At 31.4% G+C, this 27,500-nt stretch overlaps 1 protein-coding gene across 1 annotated transcript in view; it reads right to left on the bottom strand.

Annotated features, from left to right (window-relative positions):
* The window catches only part of LOC145266969 (uncharacterized), a 145,019-nt gene that overhangs the window by 11,520 nt on the left and 105,999 nt on the right, over window positions 1-27,500 (bottom strand). Inside the window, exon 2 of the mRNA XM_080122808.1 lies at window positions 2,754-2,970. Coding sequence (XP_079978934.1) covers window positions 2,754-2,970 — 217 coding nt within the window. The remainder of the gene's footprint in view (window positions 1-2,753; window positions 2,971-27,500) is intronic.

The raw sequence follows: 27,500 nt of genomic DNA, 5'->3' as shown, positions 1-27,500 counted from the left end.
AACATGGCTTACACCTCTAGATAAGGGATGTTTCCTATGTATAAAAAAGGGGCCTAATAACGGTCAACGTAAAAAGGAAAATTGTAGTTTGAATGAATATTTTAGCAAGCCAGTGTAGCGACAAGGAATATAAAACGTTATTAGTTGTATTTCCATTTTCTGACAGTATATATATATATATATATATATATATATATATATATATATATATATATATATATATATATATATATATATATATATATATATTAGGCCCCGTTTCTTAGTGTTTTGTCCGAAAGAAATGAAACTTTGGTCATAACTAGTTTATTATATTCAAAACATCACATCAAAACACAAGGGTCTTTGGCCTTTTTTCCCCGTTCTACAGCATATGTTCTAGATGACCTCCATTTAACTTTTGTTTTTTTTTTGTTTTTTTTTTGTATCACAATATATATATATATATATATATTAAAAAGTTTGACTCATATCCAGATAACCTACATCCGAAATTTCACGTGTTTAGATACAATATAAGCGACGGTGTTCGGTAGAGTCTGCAAAGGTAAACTCTCTCAACTTTGGTCTCTTGCCAGCCAAATATTTGCCAAATAACTGATTAAAAAAGCTTACTTTATGTAAAATTTCAAATGTTTACACCAAAAATTGGCTAAATAGTTTGCTAGAGAGAGCAATGGTCAAATCTTTTGAATTTTGACACCTTGGCCGCAAAATTTTCGGTCAAAATCCGATGAAAAATGTTTCCCTTATTCTGAATAGACTTTATGTAAAATTTTAAATCTTTAGATCAAAAGTTGGCTGAGTAATTTAGTAGAGACCGCAAAGGTCATTTTTTTCGACACCCATTGATTGCATTTTTTTTCGAAAGGAAAAAAAGCAATGGATCGTTCTATGGATACGGGTGTTCAGTAAAAATGGCACAGGTAAAAATAGTACGGTAAAGATGGCACGGTAAAAATGGCACCCCAACTTTTACCACTTAAACTTTGATGTTTTGATCTAAAACCAAATTAAAAAGTTTGATCCATGTCCCAGTAACCCACATCTAAAATTTCAAGTGTTTAGACCCTAAATTGGCTGAGGAGTTTGGTAGAGTGCTTAAAAGTCAAATTGTTGAACTTTGACCCCTTCAGAGCCAAATTTCTGGCCGAAAACCGATTAAAATAATTTTCCCAAATCTCACTACCCCCTACGTTAAATTTCGAGTCTGTAGACTGAAAATTGACAAATTAGTTTGGTAGGGAAATGTACATACACACAATTTTACCTTTATATATATACTAGCATTTCAGCCCGGCGTTGCCCGGGTGTTTGGAGGTGTATGTTGAGCTAAAAAATAAGCAGTCAATTTTTTTATAAATTTGGCCCCTATTATGACCCCCTTAACATTTATTGTCTTGGGCTCAAATAAAGTTATTAAGTTAGATCCATTTCTAGTACGCTGTTTTATTTTTATTTTTAAGTTATTATCGAGACTCCAAAGATATAACACTATTGTTTCAGCCATTTTCTTTTTTGTTCTTACATCACGCGCGTCACTTGCAATTTGTAAATCATGTTTTGCTAATTTTCTGTAGTATAAGATTTCCTTTAAGTAAAAATCTTTTTGGTGCAAGATAATGATGAACACTGGCCGGCAGTGATTAAATCATTAAATTAAATTGGCATATTGACCATTAACAAAAAATTAATGAATTTAGATAAATAGAATTATTATATACAAATTTTTATTTAAAAAAAAATTATTATATACAAATTTTATTACAAAAAATATTAACTAAAACGTTATAATTTTTCTTTTCGGTGTTTCTACAGAATTTGAACCTCATGAAACCGACTTTTCCAAACTAAATTTAAGGAGCTTAGCCCAATTTAAAACTAGAATAATGGGACCTTAGCTTGCACTTCTCGAATGGTCCTAATTTTCCGTAGTCAGTGTGCCATTTTTTACCTATTTTACTCACTTTTGCCAGTTTTACTGTACCATTTTTACCATAACATTTTTACATATGCCATTTTTACTGTGTTATTTTTACCGTAACGCTTTTACATGTGCCATTTAAATGTGTCGTTTTTCCGTGCCATTTTACCGAAATATTTTACCTGTGCCATTTTTACCGTAACATTTTTACATTTGCTATTTTTACTGTGCCATTTTTATCGTAAGATTTTTACCGTAACATTTTTATTGTACCATTTTTACCATTACATTTTTACCGGTGCCATTTTAACTGTACTATTTTTATCGTAACATTTTAATGTAACATTTTTATTGTGCCATTTTTACGGTGACTTTTTACCGTAACATTTTACCTGTGTCATTTTTACTGTTCCGTTTTTACTGTGCCATTTTACCATAACATTTTACGTGTGCCATTTTTACTGTTCCATTTTTATTGTGACATTTTACCTGTGCCATTTTTACTGCGCCATTATTACCGTAACATTTTTACTGTACCATTTTTACTGAGCAGCTGTAGAGAAAGATCATTTGCTTTTTTTTTCCTTTCGAAAAATATGTAATCGAGATGAGTGTCGTTTGTTTGATGCTATTTTAATTTGTTTGCATGTGCGTGCGTGTATATTTTATTTGTTTGCATGTGCGTGTGTGTATATCTTACTGAAAGGGAACTTTGGTTTTCTGAGAAGTTTATGGACGAAATACTCGGATCTGACATACTTGTTTGCGTTGTTCGTCTTTGAACGAAACGGTCGTTAAAAATGTGCAATAAATTAGTGTTGTTTCTTACCTCCACTTCGTTCTTCTGTTCTGAAACCACGTTTTCACCTGAGCGTCCGTCATCTTGAGGGCCTTGGCAAGAGCCGAGCGTTCAGCTGAGGCCAAGTATTTCTGACGGTGGAATCGTTTCTCTAGCTCCATGATTTGCGATCGGGAAAACGACGTGCGTGGTTTCTTGCGTTTCGGTGGAGTCCGGTTTTGGTAAGGGTGGCCAATCCGGCGGACAACTGGAAAAGAAAAGAGAATGAAATAGCAAATTTACAACTAAAAAAAAACAAAAACAAGCTGAAGTTTGGTTCCCAACGTGACTAACTTTCATGTGGATTTACATATGTCTGTCCAAACGCACTTTTGGCAAACAAATAATCCTCAATTCTAATTGTTTGATATCCAACCTATTTTTAAACAATATTTTTTTTTAATTCGCATTGTGCATTCTTTTAACTGACATATTTAATATACATATATTCTAAAAGAACGGACAATCGCTTTTCCCGACATAAATAATATTTAGTCATTTCTACAAGAATTAAGAATCGACTGCATTCCTAGGATTTCAATTAACCATTATCTTTAACACTTGCCTACAGGGTTTGATTCTAACATTTTCTTAATATCATGTTCACTTATCTAGTCTGTCTTCTTACTTACATGAAAAGGGGGCAACCCTTTCATGTAACAAAACATCCAATAATTGACTGATATAAATATAATGCACCAAATAAAATAAAAGTTTATTTAGCAAAATATATATATATATATATATATATATATATATATATATATATATATATATATATATATATATATATATCACTGCCGATCCAATCCTCCATCTATATAACAGCCAAATACGTCGTAAAATAGAACACTATTGTCACATCAGGGCAGGAGCTGCTTGGCGCACCCTATCTAATCTTAATAGAGTTCAAAACCGGCTTCGAAATCTAGTAGGTGATGTCCTTTCCCCCTCCCTGCAACGTTTTTCTCACAAAAGAGATGTGCACAGCCTGTCTGTGCTCAATTATTATTTTCTCGTCTGAGTTTCAATCCATGGTCTCTCAAAAATACTCGACGAGCTAAAACCACTATCAACAATTTTCCCGCGTTCTATCTGTGCTAATTCAAAACGTAGATTCCATGAACAAAGCTTCATTCCGTAGAACTGCCCGCCTGCGAAACACTGTTCCACTGACCTGCTTCCCGGCCGATTACAATATGGTAGCCTTCAAGTCCAATGTAAACAAGTTCTCGCTGAGTCGTCCCCTTGAAAAATCCAAATTCTATTTTATCTACACCATTAACGGTTACTACACTACCACCTTACACACATTAATTCTAATCCTCGAGTTGCCTTCGTGTCTTGATAAATGGTGACTCCCTTGTAAAAGAAATATAATTCACAACTCTAAAAGAAAACTAAAGAATTCATCTAATAATTGATTAATTTAATTCAAGCAATGAAATCGAATCCACATTCATTTAGCAAAAAACCTCAAGCAAGGAGACCGATAGAAGATATTTGCGTAAATAAAAAGCATGCCTTGCCCCCGTTCGGTACTAAGAATGCTTGTATGAACCTCGTAAAACTTTATTTTTCCACTGGGAAAGATTAACCTGGGATTATATATATACATATATATATACATATATATATATATATATATATATATATATATATATATATATATATATATATATATATATATGTACAGGGTGTCCACAAACTCTGACTACATTATGTAGCCAGACTTTGTGGGCACCGTGTAGATTATGTAGCCAGACTTTATGAGCACTCTTTATATATATATATATATATATATATATATATATATATATATATATATATATATATATATATATATATATATATATATATACTTCCTCATTTTTAATTGCCATTGCTCCCAGGTCCACTCTGACCCGGAGTGGTAGTACCTGTTAGGGTCCCAACTATGGGTTAAATAGAATCTTACTTACAATATATATATATACATATATATATATATATATATATATATATATATATATATATATATATATATATATATATATATGAACAAATGATTAATAAAACATGTTAAAAGACATCTTGAAAAAGAGTTAAAACATATTTAATTTTAAAAAAGAAAGCACAACAAGGTAAGTGGATAGTCCTTAATCCGCGGCGTTTCGAAGAAATACTCTCCTTCTCATCAGAGGGCATGAATTAGCAAAATGCAGGATCGGATTTTGCATATAAAAGTATTTAATGAAACTACAAGTAAGTCACAGATCTTACTTGGTTAAAAAAGAAGGGCTAGGTAAGGGGAATAGGAGGTAAAATATATATATATATAAAATTATTACTATGATAATTTTTTTAATACCTATGGACATTAATGTTTCATCCTGTCAGGAATCTATCAATGCAGGGAGTTATGATTACAGCTGGTTGGGAGATTCGAACCTGCCCACAAAAACCATCTGACTCTATTAGCAAGGAACAAGTTTGGCTACATAATCTACACGGTGGCCACAATGTCTGGCTACATAATGTGGTCAGACTTTGTGGACACCCTGTATATATTCAGCGGTAGAATAGTACTGTGTTTCCTTGCACACGCACACACACACACACACACACACACATACACCCCCATACACATTGAATGCACTTTTCAAACGTAATTTGCTCGTCAGAAAGAAAAGAATTCCATAATAAATTGTGAATATTTTCAAATACTATCTTGCATATTAACGCAAGTGAAACGGTTCTAAACAAATCTTTTCAAAAAGTACATTTTTTAAAAATATTTTTTTAAAAGAAATGCTTAAAACAAAGTTAGAAAATAAAAGTCATTTAGTAACACATTCTAAATCCGGTTCTTAATCAGCATCCTTCGGTGGTTAATACGAAAAGCCGGAATAGAAATATCCTGGTTCTAAAATGAAAACGAGGCGACACTAACAAACTGGAAATGAAACCAAAAAAAAAAAAAAAAAAAAAAACTAAAAAAAAAACAAAGAGTATGTAAATTTCTTTTTTTTATTATTATTATTTGTGAAACTCTTATTTAATTCACATTTTTTTTTTTTTTACATTGTGCTTGTACTGTTTTGAACCAGACTGATTAGGTTGCGATTCAAATTAGAGTAATAAAATATTTTCATTTGTACATTGTATTAAGGGTGAAAAGCAGTGTTATAATTTTTTTTGAGTAAACTAGAATTCATTAATGAATGTGACGATTTACTCTATTCGGAATTCTTAATTGTCGTCTGTTGATTTGTCTAAGTAGTTCGATATCTTCCGTCTGTTTATATGAACTGCCGTAAAATGCCAATCGAAAGCTTTCAGCATGGATAGAAAACTGTACCTGTACTCGTTTAAGAGAGACAGAGAGAGAGAGGGAGAGAGAGAGAGAAAAAAAGAGACAAAGAGAGAGAGAGGGAGAGAGAGAGAGGAGGGGAAGAAAGGGAGAGGAGACATTTTTTTTCTTTTTTACTGCTGTTCACCCCTTACAAAGCATATCGCCACTTGGACATTATTTGGGGCCATGTCTAGGAAGGATTAACAAGACATTTATGTTACATTTAAACTTCTGTATGTCAGTACAACCAGGAAAGCAGGCAGCAGGAAGGGAATTCCAAGGTCTAGCTGTTCGAGGGAAGAAACTATTAGAATAGAAAGCTTTCTGGCAATTAGGGACAACAACAGTGATCTTATTGCTAAGCGGGTTTGTCGGTGACATGTACGTCGAGGGGGCACAAGTGAAACGAGTTCATCAGAACACATTCCATTAAAATGTTTGTAAAAAAGTCACAGTGAGGCAACATTGCGGCGATTGGACAGGGGCTGGAGCTTAGTTGATAAAATGGGGCCGATTAGATTGACAACTCTTTTTATGCCTTATCTAAGAAGGAGAGGCTAGTGGTAGATGCACCAGCCCAGATGTGGCAACAATACTCCATGCATGGGCGAATGGTGGCCTTGTAAAGGTACAGGATACTCTCAGGTGTGAGTAGTCTTCTAACTCGATAGAGGGAACCCACCTTTTCTGCAGCAGCTTTTGCAATGCCCTCTATATATTTGTTTCAGTTCATATTGCCCGCAAATGTTAGGCCGAGGAGTTTGAAGGTAGAATTCTCACTTAGGATGCTATTTGTCATGAATATAGGCGGTTGGAGAGGCATATACGTTATGATCTAATTAACATGTTCGTTTCTCGCTTAAACATCAAGCTAAACGACGTTGCATGTGTATGAATAGCAAGGTGCTCTCTCTCTTTCTCTCTCTCCCTCCCACCTCCCTGTGTTCCTTGTATCAACGACGTCGTTGTCGACTGCTTTGTGCATAGATCGGCTTTCGTGTTGCCAACGCCGAAATCAAATCAAGGTGGTTTCGTCCGTAGGTGGGCGGGACACGGCCTCATCCGCTGAAATCACCGCGTGATTAGGCACACGATGTTCTAACGGTTTGTTGAGGTGGATAACTTCCTATAAATGCATCCGGAAATTCAGTTGCCGACTCTATCGATATCCACTTCGATTACGTGTGTGCAGTTGGGAAGCCGTACATATATATGCGTATACATATATATATACATATGAATATATATATATATATATATATATCATAACGAACATTTCTGGAAAAGTCTGAGGAAGCTACAGACGGCAAAAAAAAAACGGCCGGGTAGCTGAAACAATACTGTAACTTAACAGAAAGATACGGTAATAAAAAATAAAACGCATATTTGCTCTACAAAAGTATTGAACACTTTCCTCAGTTTTATCGAGGTTCATACAAGAGTTCTTAGTACCGAACGAGGGCAGGACATGCTTTTTATTTGTCTTACGACAGGATTTATCTGTCTCTACACAATCATGAGCATGTTTCGATCAGCCAGTTACTAGTAACTAGAGAACTCTTCAGGCGATGTTGCTTGAACAAAAGCTTGGTGCGTAAACAAAATAATTAGTTACATATTAATGAAAGAGCAAGAGAAAGATAGAAATAGATAAATAGATAGACAGATAGACAGACAGATAGATAGATAGATAGATAGATAGATAGATAGATATTCAGATAGATAGATAGATAGAGAGAGAGAGAGATACAGAGAGAGAGAGAGAGGGGGCAGAGGGAAAGACAGAGTTTGTCTTATAATTTTGCAGAAATTTGGAACTGCGGGTAATTTTACTTTGTAAAAATACATAGCCATATACACACAATCAAACTTATGAGAAATGTATTATGGAATATATATTATATATATATATATATATATATATATATATATATATATATATATATATAAATATATATATATATAAATATATATATTATATATATAAATATATATATATAATATATATATATATATATATATAAATATATATATATATATAAATATATATATTATATATATAAATATATATATAATATATATATAAATATATATATAATATATATATAAATATATATACATATATAATATATATATACATTTAACTATTACCTGCATATATATTTACCCTTATATGCTCTGCATATTTTTAATTACTGATTATCATTTTATCTTACTCCTTGATTTTCATTTTATTCCTAAAAGTCATTAAGTTTTATTTTCTATGTTTCCATTTTGTATAATTCTTCCTCTTCTGGCAAGAAGCATTTAGCTTAAAGAGTTTCTTAATTTCCCTATTACCTCTTACATATTCTTCTGATTATATAATAAAATTATATACTATTATATAATAAAAGTACATACTATTACACACACACACACACATATATATATATATATATATATTACATTATAAAATAACATATTATTAGATATACAAATAAACGTATATATTATTACATAATAAAATTATATATTTCATTTTTTATCTTCCATTTAATATTATATGATATATAAATATACAAAAGCACCCTTATATATATATATATATATATATATATATATATATATATATATATATTCTCTCTGTACAGATAAATGGGTGTATATACATGAAATATATACACACATATATATATATAACAAACTTATGAGAGATATACTTTAGAACATATATATACATGCATACATATATACTTACATACATACATGTATATATATATATATATATATATATATACTTAACGAGCTCTAATATTATAATATCATATATTATATTATCATTAATATTAATATTAATATTAATATTATAATATTATATATATATATATATATATATATATATATATATATACTTCAGTTATAATATGAGAAATGTATTCTTTGTCTTACATAAAATAATAAAAATCTTTTTATTTAAAGTTCAAACATTTCACGTCATGAATTTTTAAATTCATTAACTGAGTAAAATTTTATATATATATATATATATATGTGTGTGTGTGTGTGTGTGTGTGTGTGTGTGTGAGGGAGTCCTTCTCATATATATATATATATATATATATATATATACATACATATGTATATATATAGCAAAACTGGTAATTAGTAAAAACCTGAAGAAGGTGCTCAATAGTATTGCAGAGCAAATATATATATTATTATTATTATTATTATTATTATTATTATTATTATTATTATTATTATTATTATTATTATTATTATTATTATTATCGTTTGATCTGTTATATTTACACATGTTTCTACTACCGGATCGTATTTTCGATTCAGCAAGTTAGTCAGACTTGAACAAACTTCTGCTAGATAGCAGAAACATGTGTAACTAAAACAGATAAAAAGGTAATATATATATATATGCATATATATATATGCATATATATATATATATATATATATATATATATATATATATGAGAGAGAGAGAGAGCTCCCTCGTATATACTTATGTGCATATAGCCCCATTAGGAAAGTTTTTTTGGGAGGGGGGGGAGTAACAAAATTTGTATATGACGTTTCGTTTGATGAAATACAGTTTTCTTTTTTTTTTTGCACACTGTCTACTAGTTATCCAGTTTTGTACAAATCCCTACATCTATTATGTCTGAAAGTCACATAACTTTCACCCACAAGGTAAAAGAGGCGTCGCTGTACAGCTCATGCTCTTTGCTGATCCAAATCATGACAACATGACCACTGCCAGCACCCTCGAAACGCCAACCCGGATAGTTCAATTCGACGCTTGAGGGCACAGCTCAATTAATTTTTCGGCCACAGTCTTTGGTGGTGTTTTCACACACACACACACACACACACACACACACACACACACACACACACACACACACACACACACATATATATATATATATAATCTCTCCTGACTTTTATCTTTCTCGCTCTCCAGATATATACACACACACACACACACACACACACACACACACACACACACACACACACACATATATATATGTGTGTGTGTGTGTGTGTGTGTGTGTGTGTGTGTGTGTGTGTGTGTGTGTGTGGGTGTGTGTGTGTGGGTGTGTGTGTGTGTGTCTGGAAAGCGAGAAAGATAAAAGGCGGGAGAGATTATATATATATATGTATATATATATGTGTGTGTGTGTTTGTGTGTGTGTGTGTGTGTGTGTGTGTGTGAAAACACCACCAAAGACAACAACTGTGGTCGAAAAATATATAGTCTTATTTGTATATATATATAGTCTTATTTGTAGTATTCCGAATTTTACTGGGTTTTAGTTAGTTAGTAATCGTTCATATACCAATGAATTTTAAGCCAAGAATAGATGACTTAAACTGTAAGCTACAAAATTATCATATTTCATAATTGAACATTCATATATTCGTTTAACAAAAACCAAGACTTCAAAGAATGGATTGATAGCAACAAGTAGTGTATTTCATCGTTAGTTACAATTGTTTCAAGACTATTCGGACACATTATGTCGTTTGAAAATTTTCACAAGAACAACCTTTCTTCAGGCTTATTGAATAAAACCCACTTTAACAAAAACAACACTATGGAAACCATTTCCCTTATAAGGAAAAGAAAACAAGCGAACATATTTTACCTATTCAAGAAAATTTCAAGTGTTTACACCCAAAATTGGCGGAGGAGTTTCGTAGAGTCTGCAAAGGTCAACTCTTTCAACTTTGACCTATAGGCAGCCAGATTTTTGCCCAAAATCTCACAAAAAATGTTGCTGCATATCTGAATGCCGTTTTTGTAAAATTTCAAATGTTTAGATCTAAAATTCGCTGCATAATTTGCTAGAGATCGCAAAAGTCAGTTGTTGAACTTTGACCCCTTAGCAGCCAAATTTTCGGCCTAAAACCTTTAAAATAGCTTGCCTTATGACTTCATACTCTTTATGTAAATTTTCAAATGTTTAAACCAAAAATCGGCTGCGTAATTTTGTAGAGAACGCAGAGGTCAATATTCTTTAATTTTTACCCTAATTCTGACCCCTTTAACATTTATTGTTTTAGGCTCAAATCAAGTTGGAAGGTTTAATCCGTGCCAAAGGAACTAACATCTAAAATTACAAGTGTTTAGACACAAAATTGGCGCAGGAGTTTGGTGGAGTTTTCAAAGGACAAATCGTTGAACTTTGACCCCTTGATAGCAACTTTCTGGGCGAAAACCGATTAAAAAGATTTTACCAAATATTAATATTCTTTATATCAAATCTCGAGTCTTTAGACTGAAAATTGATAGAGTAGTTTGGTAGGAAGATATACACACACAGACATACACACAGATTGACCTTTTCTAGGCGTATGTGCAGGTGTTTGTTTAAAAGGGTCTCTATCAAATTACTCTCTCGATTCTTTGTCTACATATTTGAAACTTGATATATATGGGGATTTGGAGCTGTGGAAAAAATTCAATTTGCATTTTCTGTCGGTAAAAGTAGTTGCTAAGTTGTCAGAATTTGGAGATTGGAAATTGGGAGGTAAACTTGCTGTCTCTATGTCTCCTTAGATCAAAGCATAAAGAATCCCGTGGAAAGCTAAAATTTTTGAATCACTGCTCATTACAATACAATAATTAATAAAGAATTGACTAAATAATAAATAAAAAATATGCATGAATTAAAATATATATATATATATATATATATATATATATATATATAGATGTTGTTTAGTTTTGGTTTTAGCGATATGTTTTGAATGAATTCAATTATTTACGAAAGTGCATTTTTACCTAAATGCGAGTTGGGAATAATTTAATTTTTGGTACCCCCACATGGGGAGCGGTATATATATATTATTTTTAAAATGTAATTATCCACTGACACGTGTTTCGTCGTCTACAGCCACTCTGATGAGTCGTAGACTACGAAACACGTATCAGTGGATAATTACATTTTTAAAATAATATATATATATGTATATATGTATATATATATATATATATATATATATATACATATATAATCTAAATAAGTATATGTATCCTAGAGCTATATTAATATTGAGTAAACAGATCAATAATTATGAATTAAAAATCAGTTTCTGGTTTTTGGGGAAAAGAAATTCCATCCCCGCGTTGTTACAGGACGGTCATCTTGGGTGTCATGCTAACTCCAATGGCCGCCTTGTAAGAACGTGGGGTGGAATTGGTTAGCATGACACCCAAGATGCCCGACTTGTAAGAGCGTGGGGTGGAATTTCTTTTCCCCAAACCAGGTTTATCATGTACGAAATCAACTTTTTGTTGGTAACATCAAATAGAAACAACAGCTGATGAGTTGGTGGGAATCAGGACATTTTTATGAACACATAAAATCATAAAATTGCTATCCCATTAACGAAACAGCTGTAATGAAGAAATCCAAGATGAAACAAAAGTTACAAAGGGTTTGTACTATATATGCTCTGCATCTATAAAATAGCAATATTGAGCTTAACTCGAAATTCACGATGATTCAGTTTTTATCATAACAGTCTCAACCCGTTAAATGAAAACAGTATACAATGAAATTAACAACATTTCAAAAATAAACATTTATAAATATATATATGTGTGTGTGGGTGTGTGTGTGTATGTGTGTGTGTGTGCATGTGTGTGTGTGTGTGTGCATGTGTGTGTGTGTGTGTGTTGGCCAGGGGGAAGACATCCAAGCAAAAAATAAATAAATAAAAACAAAGCAAAATTTATCCCAATGCAACAAAAATGAAGCTGGCCTGTCAGGGCACCACGTATACAAATGTGGGCAAATTATAGCATATTTTATTGGTTTGAGAATATAGTTTCTACTTAACTAATTGTCATAAAATTTTAACCATAGAATAGCATTATAATCATTAAAAAAACCTGCAAATTTTCATATAGTTTCGTCCATAAAAACAGGGATATAATCATTTCAAGTATATATATATATATATATATATATATATATATATATATATATATATAGATTGATAGATAGATAGATATAGATATATAGTCGCTAAGATTTCAAACTTATAGAATTGTCAAAGAGTAGTATATATATATATATGTGTGTATGTGTATGTGTGTGTGCTTGTTTGTGTATGTGTGTATGTATAAAGATAGTATATATATATATATATATACTACCTATTTTGAAAATTTTTATAAGTTCGAAATCTCAGCGACACTTGATCTGAAATAAACAAATGAAGGCTCGTTAGAAAGTTTATGACCTTACTTGTATAGTAGTCTATGTGAAATTTGCGCTTAAGATCTTACGAGGATCATCCATAATCTAGAGCCTATTTATGGCACGTTTTTACAACCACAAAATGTTTTAATAATAATTATTTGTCTTCCTAGTTTTGAATATAAATTACAAAATATCTGATATTTCCCCAAAATATGTATATATATATATATATATATATATATATATATATATATATATATATATATATATATATATATATAAAAATAGTACGTATGCCCCATAAAGATAGCACCTGCCCTGTTTTTATGTTTTATGGAACCATTATGTCAGAGTTTTTGAGAATAGCTCACATTACTTTAAAACTAACAGACTTTATACCACCAGTTTCTAGTTTAGTAATAAGGATGATAAAACAAGGTGGGGATAAAAATAAAATATTAAAACAGTTAAATAAAGCAGTTGTTCGTTATCCTGATGCTTTTGAATCGTTTAAGATAAACCAGACTATATTAATAAAGGAAATCCAAAACTATATTAGCAATGTATAAAATGTATTTATAATTACATATAATAAATTTAAGTTAAAAAAAAATGTATATATGTAAAAATATTTTTAACTTTTATATATCTAATTTTAAATAAGAATGTAAATATACTAAATACTAATCATAATGGGGGTGATAAGTAGTTAAATGGATTAATCCTAATCTTATAAATACAAGACTGATAAATTAAAAAATTAAAAAATGTATCCATTTTAAATGTGGAAATTGATGAATCGCACAGATAAGAAATTCATTTTTATAGTATCAAAAGGTTAGTAATTGCAATAAGAATAGGAAATTGGATCAAATGTTTGTAACATGTCTTCTTCATAAGATTAAGGGGGTGGTGTTTGATCAACACTGCTGGGGAGCCATGATGTAATATACTGTTTTGTTTTTAAATCCCCGAAACAGTGTTTCATGGTAAACAACTGATGATCCCTTGAAAAATAAATTATTGGTATTATAGTAAATTCGAGAGCGAGTTGATGCAGTGATTGCAGGTGATTAAATGACTTACTGACTAGATGGTTATCTAACGAATGATAAAAAAATATTTTTTGTATAGTTTTAAAGGTTAAAAACTTCAAAGACTACATATATATATATGTATATATATATATACCTATAACTATACACACACACACACATATATATATATATTTCAAATTTGTCTTTAAATAAGCAGTAGTTTGTTGCTACACAGTCATGAGCATGTTTCAGTCTACTAGTACTTATTAAGTAGAGACCTCTTCAGGTAACAGCCCTTATTTTCGAAAGCGGAATTCCACTTTCGAAAGTAAGCGTTGTTGCCTGAATAGATCTCTCGTTAATAGATACTAATAGACCGAAACATGTCCATGACTGTGTAGCAACAAACTACTGCTTATATTAAAACAAATTTAAAATGTAACTTGCTCTACTTCCGTATTAAGCACTCTTGTATTAACATCGTTATATTTCACTGATTACCCTACTTTTGAAAAATAGCAACCCTACATTATATATATATATATATATATATATATATATATATATATATATATATATATATATACATATATATATATATATATATATATATATATATATATATAATGTAGGGTTGCTATTTTACAAGTTAAGGCTCGTTGGAAGAGTGATGACCTGACTTGTTTACGTGGCTGTGTTATATTTGCCTTAAATGGCGCACATTAAGGGAATCATCCGTCATCCATAACCTATTTTTGGCACATTTTTACTGCGTTAAAAAGTTTCAATCATAGTTTTCTTTAGTTTTGCATATGAATTAAAAATTATCTGATATATATACTAGCAAAAGTGTCCGTCGTTGACTGGGTTCAAAAACAGCCTACAGCAAATGGACTCTGATTTATGAAACTATGATAGGTTATGAAAAGGACGGATTGTAAAAAGATAGCTTCGAATTTTGGGGTATCAAAACCAAAGCAGAATATGATGAAAGTAAAAATAAAATAGATAAACCCCATAATTTATTATACCATACCTGTTCACACTGAAACACTTATCACAATATTCTGTGGATCTATATTAAACAAACCTTGTTAAACTTTGTGACATATTTCCATTCTATGGAGGTCAGGTGCGCACGAACACCCTATAATTTTCTTATACCATATTTCTTCAAACTGAAACATAATTATCAAAGTATACTTACGCAGATAGATATGAAAAGTCGTTATTAAAGTTTGTGCCTATTTCCATTCTATGGAGGCCAGGCGCGAACGCAAACCCCCACAATTTTATTATAACTTTCCTATTTAAGTTAAAACATACTGATTAAAGTATTATTATTGTATACATCTATATCAAAAGCACTTGTAAACGTTTTTTTTTTAAATGTTTAAATTTTTTATTTCCATACTTTGTGGACCAGAAGCGAACGAAGACCCCACAATTTTAAGGAACCACCGTTCTGCCAGATCAAACATACCCATTCCTGTGTCTCGATACATCTTCTATCATTATATGTAATCAGTTTTTTAAAATAGGCAACCATATAGGAGCCTAGTCGTGACCAGACACACACGCACACGCACACGCACACACACACAAACACACGCAGACATTCAGCTTTATATTATAGATATATATATTATTCCAAATGTTTAATATATTTAAAATCAATTTACTAATGGTAATGTGCATACATCAATAAGAATTTAAGCCATGTGAATTGACTCAAATATTAAGCAACATGATTAACATTTCGGTAATCGAGCACATATATATATATATGTGTGTGTGTATATATATGTGTGTATATTTATATATATATGTGTGTATACATATATATATATATAGTAATTTATAAAATATATATGGCGATTAAGCTACACTGAATATTTCGCGTTTTATCCACTCTAGGACTCTTCAGGCTTATGCGCGAATTCTGTGGTTGTTTATCGTTTGTATATGCTCCTCTTCTATTGAGATTTTAATTAGCCAATCAGCTTTCTAGTATCCACCGCGCCCCTTCCTATCACCCAATGGGCATGCATTTTCTCGGACAAAGGATCTGTTTATATATATATATATATATATATATATATATATATATATATATATGTGTGTGTGTGTGTGTGTGTGTGTGTGTGTGTGTGTGTGTGTGTGTGTATTGCTAAAAACACAAAACCAACAACAAAGAATAACTTTATATTTGTATTTTTTCGGATATTACGTTGGTTTCGACATCAATCAGACAATTTTAAATTTACTGTTATTTAAAAATTTTCGTAGTGAACATCTCATCAATTATGTTTGAAAAGTTTGTACGTATCTTGACACATTTTCATTCTGCATCGGGCAGTGAATAATGTTTCTTTCGTCCTTTTTATTTGATGTCGAAAATTACAAATATGAAGTTATTCCTCCTTGTTTGTTTTTCCAGTATATCTATGTATATATATATATATATATATATATATATATATATATATATATATATATATGAATAGTATATCTATATATGTATATGAATAGTATATCTATATCTATATCTATATCTATCTATATATATATATATATACTCGGGGTTTTTTTTTATCTTCAAAAGTAATGGACTAATGAATTCAACGAGGTTGTTAGATAGTGCTCAATAAAAAGAGCTGATAATACTTGTTTATTGTTATATAAACATGCTCACATCCCGCTGCTACAAATAGCCACTTGTTTCAATCAAACAACAGATATCATCAGGCAGCGACTTGACTATTCAAGAGTTCAATGAATAATCTATTATTATTATTAATAATCTAGGTTATTCATTGAACTTTTGAATAGTCAAGTCGCTGCCTGATGATATCTGTTGTTTGATTGAAACAAGTGGCTATTTGTAGCAGCGGGATGTGAGCATGTTTATATCACAATAAACAAGTATATATATATATATATATATATATATATATATATATATATATATATATATATATATATATATATGAATAGTAGACACTTACTTACACGGTTCCACCCCTTGGAAACATTTCAAATGAACTCCGAAAATGCTATTTTTACATCTCCAACACATTTTGCAAATAATTTCTGAAGAGGACGCTTCACAGAACGTCTGAAACGCGTTAAAAACGATTTCAATGATTTAAAAACATTGTTACAATGATCTAAACATAATTCTAATGAAAAACCAAGACACGGAATAATAAAATAATGTTAAAAAGTACACATTGTTGGTGACCACCCCCCTTATTTAAATATACATCTTTCTTTCGTTGGAATTTCTTAACCCATTATATATATATATATATATATATATATATATATATATATATATATATATATATATATATATGATTAGTTTATTTGGAAAAAGAAATCCAGCAGAGTGCTCAATTAAAAGGAAAATCCGAAATGTAAGATCATATTTGTATTTTGTTTCTTGTGTACAGAAAGTTGTTAGATGAGGCAAGTCATTGGTACCGTCGGTTTCAAGCCCGATAATTAGGACCGTTTCAGATATCCATATCAAGCTCTCTTCAGGAGATGAGTATTGGCTGAAGGGCGCTTGATATGGATATCTTAAACGGTCCTAATTATCGGGCTTGAAACCGACGGTAGCAATGACTTGTCTCATCTAACAACTGTCTGTACACAAAATACAAATTATAAAAATAAAAAAATAAATATATATGTATATATATATATATTTATATATATATATATATAGAGAGAGAGAGATAGAGAGAGAGAGATAGATAGAAAGAAAGAGTTAGAGAGAGACTTGAAGCGAGGGGGTGAAGAGAAAAAAAAAGAAAGCAAGGACGTAGTGGATCATTGAATCTTTCGATAGATAAGAACGTCATAAATTCCTGCAACATCTGTCCAATCACATTCCTCCGTTTGCTTTTCTTTTCCAGCCGTCGGACAATTGATAAGTATAATTATTACTTTAAAAGGTCGTCGTTAAGTGAAAGGACAAGCTTTGCGATGGAGTGTTCGCAGTTGCAAATATGCCCGTCATCAGCTGTTGCCGTGATTTACAACGCCAGATATCCTAATCACGCTAACATATTAACGTAATTAATTCACCTTCAGACGGAAGTGACGTCATAGCATTAGAGCGATTCGCATTGGCCAAATTAATTACGGGCAAAAGGCCAAATAGAAAATAAGATATGACTAAAAAACTAAGAATCATGATTTGTCCAGTTTCGTGTAGTTTCCTTCTGGAAACTTAGGGATGACTTCACTCATTGAACCTATCTTTGTCCTAATAAGGTATTGCTCGGCCGAGTATTAGATGCTTCCTTACAAAGTTTATTTTGATCTCCTGAGGCGGTCCATACTGAGGAATGCAAAGGAGTTCGTTCTCAGATACTTTGTACAAAACCCCAGTGCCTCTCTATGTGATGCTGGTCGCTCTATCCTCAATTCTAGCCCTGTGGTATATCTTTTATTGGGAGGAGGAACATAAATATTTATTCCTTCAATTTTTATTCAAGACTCGGCTCGGCTGTCAGCTTAAGGATGACAAAAACCATTAGATTCTTGTGATCAGGTGTGGTTGAACTGCTAAATTATTTAAGAGAGTGGCTTAATAGAATTTTTTTAACAATTAGCCTGAGTGACCGGCGTTGCCTGGATATTTGGAAATGTGTGTTGAGGAAAAAAGAAAAAAAGTGGTAGTAGGAAGGCAGGCTCGAACCCGTACCGCAAAGGAGGAAAAGAACGTAAAAAAAACACGGGCGTCTTTGCTGTTGCGCCCATCGCCAAACCATCGAATGTTTAAATTAAGGATAGTCAATCGAAAAGAGGGGATGACTTTCTAAATATGGGCGAAAAAAGCGGCCCTCTTCCGTGTAGAAATGTGCCCATGGTGAAGAGATTAATGTTTTTAGCCAATTTTTCGATATTTGTCGTCCGATTTTTTTATATTTGTCGCGCTTCAAAACGATACCGATCTCGTGAAAATCTGTCACTTCTGTTGAAAGTTTTAGGCAGACATACACACATACATACATACATGCATACATTTAAACAGACAGGTTAGATTTATATTATAGAGTAGCCTGGGTGCCAAGCGTTGCACAGGTGTTTGGAAATGTGTGTTAAGAAAAAAATAAAAAAAGAAAAGCGGTAGTAGGCAGGTAGGCTCGAACCTGTACCGCAAAGGAGGAAAAGAACATGGAAAAAAACGTGACGTTTTTGCTAATTGCGCCCATCGCCAAAGCAGAAGTGACCTAGGTTTAAATTAAGGCTAGTCAATCGAAAAGAGGGGATGATTTAGCTTTTTATTATTGTTTTATGTTGTCTTTTAATTTTTGCGAATGTTCTCATTACTTGCAGCTTAATCAGTCACGGAAAAATTTCGAAAATATCGACGAAAAAAGCGACCCCCCCTGTAGAAAAGTGCACATTTGAGGGTGAAGAGATTAATGTTTTTAGCCGATTTTTCGATATTTGTCGTCCGAGGGGTCTTGTTTCAAGATGATACTGATCTCGTGAAAGTCTGTCGTCTCTGTGAAAAAATTTTTTACGGGACATACAAACAAAAAAACAAACATACATACATACATACAAACAAACATACATACATACATACATACTTACTTACATTTAAATAGACAGGTGAGATTTATATTATAAATGGATTTGAAAACTGCGATGTTATAGTCAGCCTGGAAGCAGACATACAGTACTCAGTTCACAGACAAATGGCTTTAGGAAATGAACTTTGTTCATGGAATTTTTGTTTAATTTTAGCCAGCGCCATTAGAGAAGGTTCCTTAGAAGCCCCGTCGCCATTCCTCGTTTGGTACATCTCAGGCGATTAACAATAAAATAGAGAGAAGCTAAAGAACAAATAAGAAGATTGTGATCATACGTATGCCTTCGTATTCGTGACTGTGCTTGTGATTTTGTCATGACTATATTTATTTCCGTACTAAACGTTCCCCGCTCAGACATTCACGCATGACAGTGTCGGTCCCGGCATCGCTAACAAGCTAGAAAATCCATGTTCAATAACCTGGAAATATTAGATTCACTTAATTGCAACGTGAGACAAAAGCGCTAGTTTGATAACGCTCTCGTTACACCGTCCTTTTCCTGTTTTGTGGAGCGCATCCGGACGTGAGGTCAGCGGCACGCATGCGCAATGAAGCCTTTCCAGTCATACTATTCGAAGAGACAATCTCCGCCATATTGTTTCCTCCTGTTTTTTTTAATGTTTTTTGTTGTTGTTTTTCCTTTTTTTATTTATTTTTTTCCTTTTAATTTTTTTTTTTTTTTTTTTTTTGCTATTATTTTATGTTGACTTTTAATTTTTGCGAATGTTCGTATTGCTTGCAGTTTAATCAGTCATGGAAAAATTTACGGCATGGTTAGATTTATAATTTACTTCATTAAACCGGATATTATTTGCTTATTTAAAAGCAAATGAGCACGCATATTCTTATAGCACCTACGTGTATATATATATATATATATATATATATATATATATATATATATATAGGGAATTTCTTTAAACAATGTTCTATGGTCAAGAGTGTTTTTATTCAAGAAGTCTGAAGAAATGCTGGTTGTTAAAATTTTCAAACGCCATAATGCTTAAAATTGTCGAACTGGTATGGAAACAATTGTAACTTAAAATGAAATACACTTGCTATTGGTTGGTATCAACACCTTTTTTGAAGTTTTGGTTTAGTTTATACAGTAGGTATGTATATATATATATATATATATATATATATATATATATATATATATGTGTGTGTGTGTGTGTGTGTGTGTCTGTGTCTGTGTAAAGATGCGCATGTGTTTTTAGGATGCAAAGCTTTACCAATAATGCATATTTTATATAAACCCAAAAGTGTGTGCGTGTGTATATATATATATATATATATATATATATATATATATATATATATATATATATTGTAGTCATCGATATACAGCACTGTTTCGTTATATCAGAACTCATTAGTGCCGCTAGACTAGCACCTCTCCCAAGCCGGTGATTGAACCTAGGACCATCGCGTTGACAGTCGGCAGTTCTATCAATCGACCGTGTTTGAAAATATGGTTAAGTGTCAGATTTAGAACTGATTTAAAGCTTCACCGCTTACTCATCTTCTTTTACCAAATTCCAAACAATTATTACAGTTTATAGATCAACTTCTCAGCTATATTGTGAAAAAAAATTTCAATATTCGGCCAGTAAAACAAAAATCATGCTGAATATACTGATGTTCAAAATCATAAAATTTCGTAAGGAGCTGAGCGACGTTTACTGTGACTGGTTTCCATAGCAATCACATCCCTTCAGCGACTAGTGTTGCTACTAATTCACCACTCTCGCAAAAAGAGAAGTAACAAGTGAAACAGACAGAATAAAAAAAATGAAAGAGAGATAATAGGGGGAATTTTATTGAAAGCAGACGAGTGCCATACATTGTAATTACATATATGTACCTTATGTTTAGAGGGGATAAAAATAAGTATGAAATTAAACAAAGAACACGTGAATTTATTGGAAGCCTAGAAAAATCATGGATTACAATAGAAAAAATGCAAGCATGAAAAGTAATATGGTTAAGAATTTTTTTAATTTAATTTATAACATTATATAATCAATCCTTAATGCTGCAATATTTTAAGTTATAATTTTATTATATTTTTACTAGAATATCCTGTCCTTTTCTTTTCTAGTTTTAACAACGAGTCCTTTACTACTCCATGTTTAAGCTTAACCATATTACTTTTCATGCTCGTATTTTCTATTGCAATTATACACACACACACACACACACACACATATATATATATATATATATATATATATATATATATATATATATATATATATATATATCAATAACATTGATTATATAATGTTTAATTAATTTTTTTTAAACTCTGAATGCTGCAATATGTTAAGTTATAAATTTATTATATTTTCACTAGAATATCCTGTCCTTTTATTCCCAGTTTTTACAACTAGTCCTTTACTTTTCCATGTTTAAGCTTAACCATATTACTTTTCGTGCTCGCATTATTCTATTGTAAATAATATACAGATGTTTGTGCAAAACTAGTATGCAAACTAGTCAATTTTGAGCCTGTTATCGCATATACGCAATGCTCCTATTTATGTGCCTCCCCACGAAAGCAGAGTTAGACGCAACGTCAGTTTTTAATGTGGGGAAAATCCAGCTCCCTCAAAAAGGAGCACACTGGGTGGGAACAATTTTTTTTTTTGATTGTCTAAGTCATGAAGGATTTCTTTTCAACTGACTGAGGACAGAAAATTTGAAGTGCAGTATCAGAACAGATATTACACTGTCGTCTTGGCCCGATACATAAGGCTGTGCAAAGTTGGAATAATAGAGCGCTTTGACTTGACTGTTATCGCTAAAAAGGAGGTCAAACTTTTGCAACTGTTTACACGGAAGTGCGAAGGGGGGAACGCAGAAGTGAGACGGACAGCTAGACAGATCGAGCTGTGCTTCGGCAATGTTAAAAGCGGAAGTCAATCGTAAAAGCAAAGCGAAAAAGAAATTGACATTAAGTAAAAGCGATTAATAGAACATTATAATGGATGGGGCGCGGAAAGGAACCCACGAAAAAAAAAAACGGTTTTGAGCATCGGGAGTGGGGGCAGACGACATAAAAACCAAAGAGGATACTAATTCGAAGAGTCAGTTCCCTATACAACCATTTGTAGCAAAATAAACGTTTTAGTTAAATAAAACAATAAACAAATCAACTGCACAGTGAACGGGGCATAAAAAAGGACTAAGTTCAGCATTTGCCCTTCCTTCCCCCATTTAGCCCCAAAAGTCCCCAGGGGACATCAAATCCTGGTGAAAATGAACAAACGGTGTAGTGTTAGGCCTTAGCATATGTAAATTTTAGTTCTGCACCATGCAAAAAAAGAAATGACTAAATCCACCATTTGCCCACCCCCATTTAGCCCCAAAAGTTCCAGGGGGGGGACAAATCCTGATAGAAAATGAACAAACGGTGCAGTTTTAGGCCTTAACATATGTAAATTTGAGCTCTGCGCCATGCAAAAAAAGAAATGACTAAGTCCATCATTTGCCCACCCCAATTAACTTCAAAGGTCCCCAACGGCTTAAAATATTTAAATTTAAGTTCAGCACCATGCAAAACTGCTAAATAGACATACACAGAAAATTTTGGACAAATATGGTAAAACAGTCCCAAAAATGCAGTGTTTTTATTAGCCCTAAAAAAGCCCCTGGGGCACACCCAAGAGTTATCGCGAAGTATAGACAAACAAAATTATATAGAAATCAGTTAGTTACAACTTTTCAGAAAGTTTTATAAATATCCAAGGCATCATTTTTTTTTTTATTTTAATAGATACAAAATGTACATTTTAACTATTTTAACCCGAAAGACACCCCTAGGGGGCAACTGGAGTTTTCCCGGAAAATCCGTTCTGTTACTTCTTTACTCATATCATGTTTAATGTTTGTGCAAAATTTCAAAAAATTCCAAGGCGTAGTTATTGACAAATTTGCGGACAAAAGAACGGACGAGGGTAAATTTACAGGTCCTCACTCCTTTTGAAGGCGGACAAATAGATAAATGCAAATTACAAAATACATAAATTGAAAAAGTCAGATAGATGCGCGAGAATAAATATACCTACATGTATATGAAATCAAATGTATATATATATATATATATATATATATATATATATATATATATATACATTGAGCGTATATATATATATAGTCAGTTATAAAATATATATGACGATTAAGCTACTCTGAATATTCTGCGTTTCATCCACTCTAGGACTCCTCGGGCTTATGCGAGAATTTTGTGGTTGTCTGTCGTTTTTATATACGCACCTTCTATTCAGATTTTTGTTAGCCAATCAGCTTTCTAGTATCCACCGCGCCCTTCCTATCAGCCAATGAAAATGCACTTACCGGACAAAGGACCATTTGACCTCTGGTTGACCTGTTCCTCTGTGTGTGCACTATTTAGCCTGGATATCTGGTTTCCTGACCTGTTTTAAATCTATGTTAGTTTTTTTTATATTAGTTTATATATGTATATCTTTCTATCTATCTATCTCTCTCTATATATATGTGTGTGTGTGTGTGTCTACATATATATATATATATATATATATATATATATATATATATATATATATATATATATATATGCGTGAGGAGTCCTGGAGTGGATGAAACGCGGAATATTCAGTGTAGGTTAATCACCATATATATTTTATAACTTACTAACTTAGCTCTACTTACGTATTAACCACTTTTGAAGTAAATACTTAAAGTTTACACATAAATTTATACTTTCGTATATTAATTTTATGTGAGTAAATGAAGTATATATATATATGTATATATATATATATATATATATATATATATATATATATATAAATTACAATTAAATTTACCAAAATGATCCAAGATGGTAAAATTAAAGTATATTATAAATATTAAAGAATTAATATTTATAAAATTATCTCAGCCAGATGTAAAAGCTCGATAAAACCAAATAGGACATAGAGCTTATAATATGATCAAACAGTTAATAAAATATGTTAAAAAACACTTTGAAATGAGTTGAAAAAATATTTAATCTGAAAAGGAAACACTAGATAAATGGATAGTCCTTAATCCATGCATGCAAAATCCGATCCCGCATTTTGCTAATTCCTACCTTCTAATGAGAAGGAAAGTATTTCTTCGAAACTCCGCGGATTAAGGACTATCCTTTTATCTAATGTTTCCTTTACAGATTAAATATGTTTTTAACTCATTTCAAAGTGTTTTTAACATATTTTATTAACTGTTTTCTCATATATATATATATATATATATATATATATATATATATATTTACATGATTACTTCATTTAATAACATAAATTAATATACAAAAGTATTATTTTATGCGTAAACTTCAAGTGTTTACTTTAATTAATTCAATTCAAATTAATTCTAATACGAAGTAAAAAAAAAAACAAAAAAAAAAAAAAAAATATTCGTTCGTTTGTCTATCTTTATTCATACGTCATACCAATAAAACAGCCAGATCTCTGCATTGCTTTAGCCTTTTATACTCATATATATATATATATATATATATATATATATATATATATATATATATATATATATATACATGTGTGTGTGTGTGTGTGTGTGTGATAAATGTATAGACATATATTGAGATGAGGAATAAATATTACATATATATTTATCATATCATCAGATCAATAAGAAAATATTAAGAGATAAAAAAAATCTACTTGAGGCCATGTTTTTCAATCGAATTCTTTCCCCATTTGTCTGATGATATAATAAAGTTGTCAGCCAAACATGTTTGAATAATAACTTTATTATATCATTTTGTATATCAGTTATAAATTTATTATATTTTTACTAGAATATCTTGTCTTTCTTTTTCCAATTTTAACTACTAGTTCTTTTTACCCAGCTTAATCTTAACCGTACTACTTTTCATGCTTGCATTTTTTTTTTGGTGATATATATAATACTAGTCTGAGTTCTCGGCGTTGTCCGGGTGTTTGGAGGTGTGTTTTTAACAACAACAAAAAAGTGGTAGTAGGCAGGCAGGCTCGAACCCGTGACGCGAAGGTGGAAAAGAAAGTGAAAGGAAATCTATCCTTTCTTGTAGAAGGAATTATGTTTTTGACCAAAGTTGTAGGCAGACATACATACATACATACATACATACATACATAAAAACCGACATATATTGTTGAAATCTATCTAGGTATCTAAATATCTACATATCTGTATCTATCAATTAATCTATTTAAATATTTCTCTTTATCAATCTATACATGTCTCCAAATGTTTATCAATCTATCGAAGAAGCTCTCTCTCTCTCTCTCTCTCTCTCTCTCTCTCTCTCTCTCTCTCTCTCTCTCTCTCTATGTATATATATATATATATATATATAATAGATAAAGTACCCGTCGTTGATTGGGTTCAAAAACAGCCTACAGAAAATGGACTCTGATTTATGAAAGTATGATAGGTTATGAAAAAGAAGGGTTGTAAAGAGATAGCTTCGAATTTGGGGGTATCAAAACCAAAGCAAAATATGATGAAAGTAAAAATAAAATAGATAAACCCCATAATTTATTATACCATACCTGTTCACACTGAAACACTTATCACAATATTCTATGGATCTATATTAAAAAAAACCTTGTTAAACTTTGTGACATATTTTCATTCTATGGAGGTCAGGTGCGAACGAACCTCCCATAATTTTATTATACTATATTTCTTCAAACTTAAACATAATTATCAAAGTATACTTACGCAGACCGATATATAAAGTCTTTATTAAAGCTTGTACCTATTTCCATTCAATGGAGGCCAGGCGCGAACGCAGATCCCACAATTGTATTATACCATCCCTATTTAAGTTAAAACATACTTATCAAAGTATTCTCATGTACATCTATATCAAAAACACTTGTAAACTTTTTTTTTAATTTTTAAATGTATTATTTCCATACTTTGTTCTGCCAGATAAAACATACCTATTCCTGTGTCTCGATACATCTTCTATCATTATATGTAATCAGTTTTTTCAAATAGTCAACCATATAGGAGCCTATTCGTGACCAGACACACACACACACACACACATACACACACACATTCAGCTTTATATATTATATATATATATATATATATATATATATATATATATATATATGCCGTGTATAATTTGGAAGCAAGTAAGCATTTAAACATATATATTTCTTCAAGAATGAAAGTTCAATAGAAACGTTCTTTAAATTGAATAAAATAAAAATACGCATCAAGACTTCTTCCTCCCAATTTACAACATGGCAAGGAAGAAGAAAAGGGGAAAAAAGAAACAAAAAAAACACACTCAAGATGGAGTCTACCTCTGAAATATATTTGTGATGAATTTCAAACAAGTAAAATTTGTTTATTTTCCTAATTGTGATTTGGTTTCAACCGTGCTTGGTGCGTATTTTGTTTTATATATATTTCTGTTTAACGATTCTCATTTGGATTTTTCCCCCAATTTACCTATTAATCTTATTATTGTATTATCGAAA

The sequence above is a fragment of the Euprymna scolopes genome, chromosome 42 (assembly GCF_053919585.1).
Source record: "Euprymna scolopes isolate OS-2025 chromosome 42, ASM5391958v1, whole genome shotgun sequence".
Lineage (NCBI taxonomy): Eukaryota > Metazoa > Mollusca > Cephalopoda > Sepiida > Sepiolidae > Euprymna > Euprymna scolopes.
This window is presented reverse-complemented; position numbering and strand designations above follow the sequence as displayed.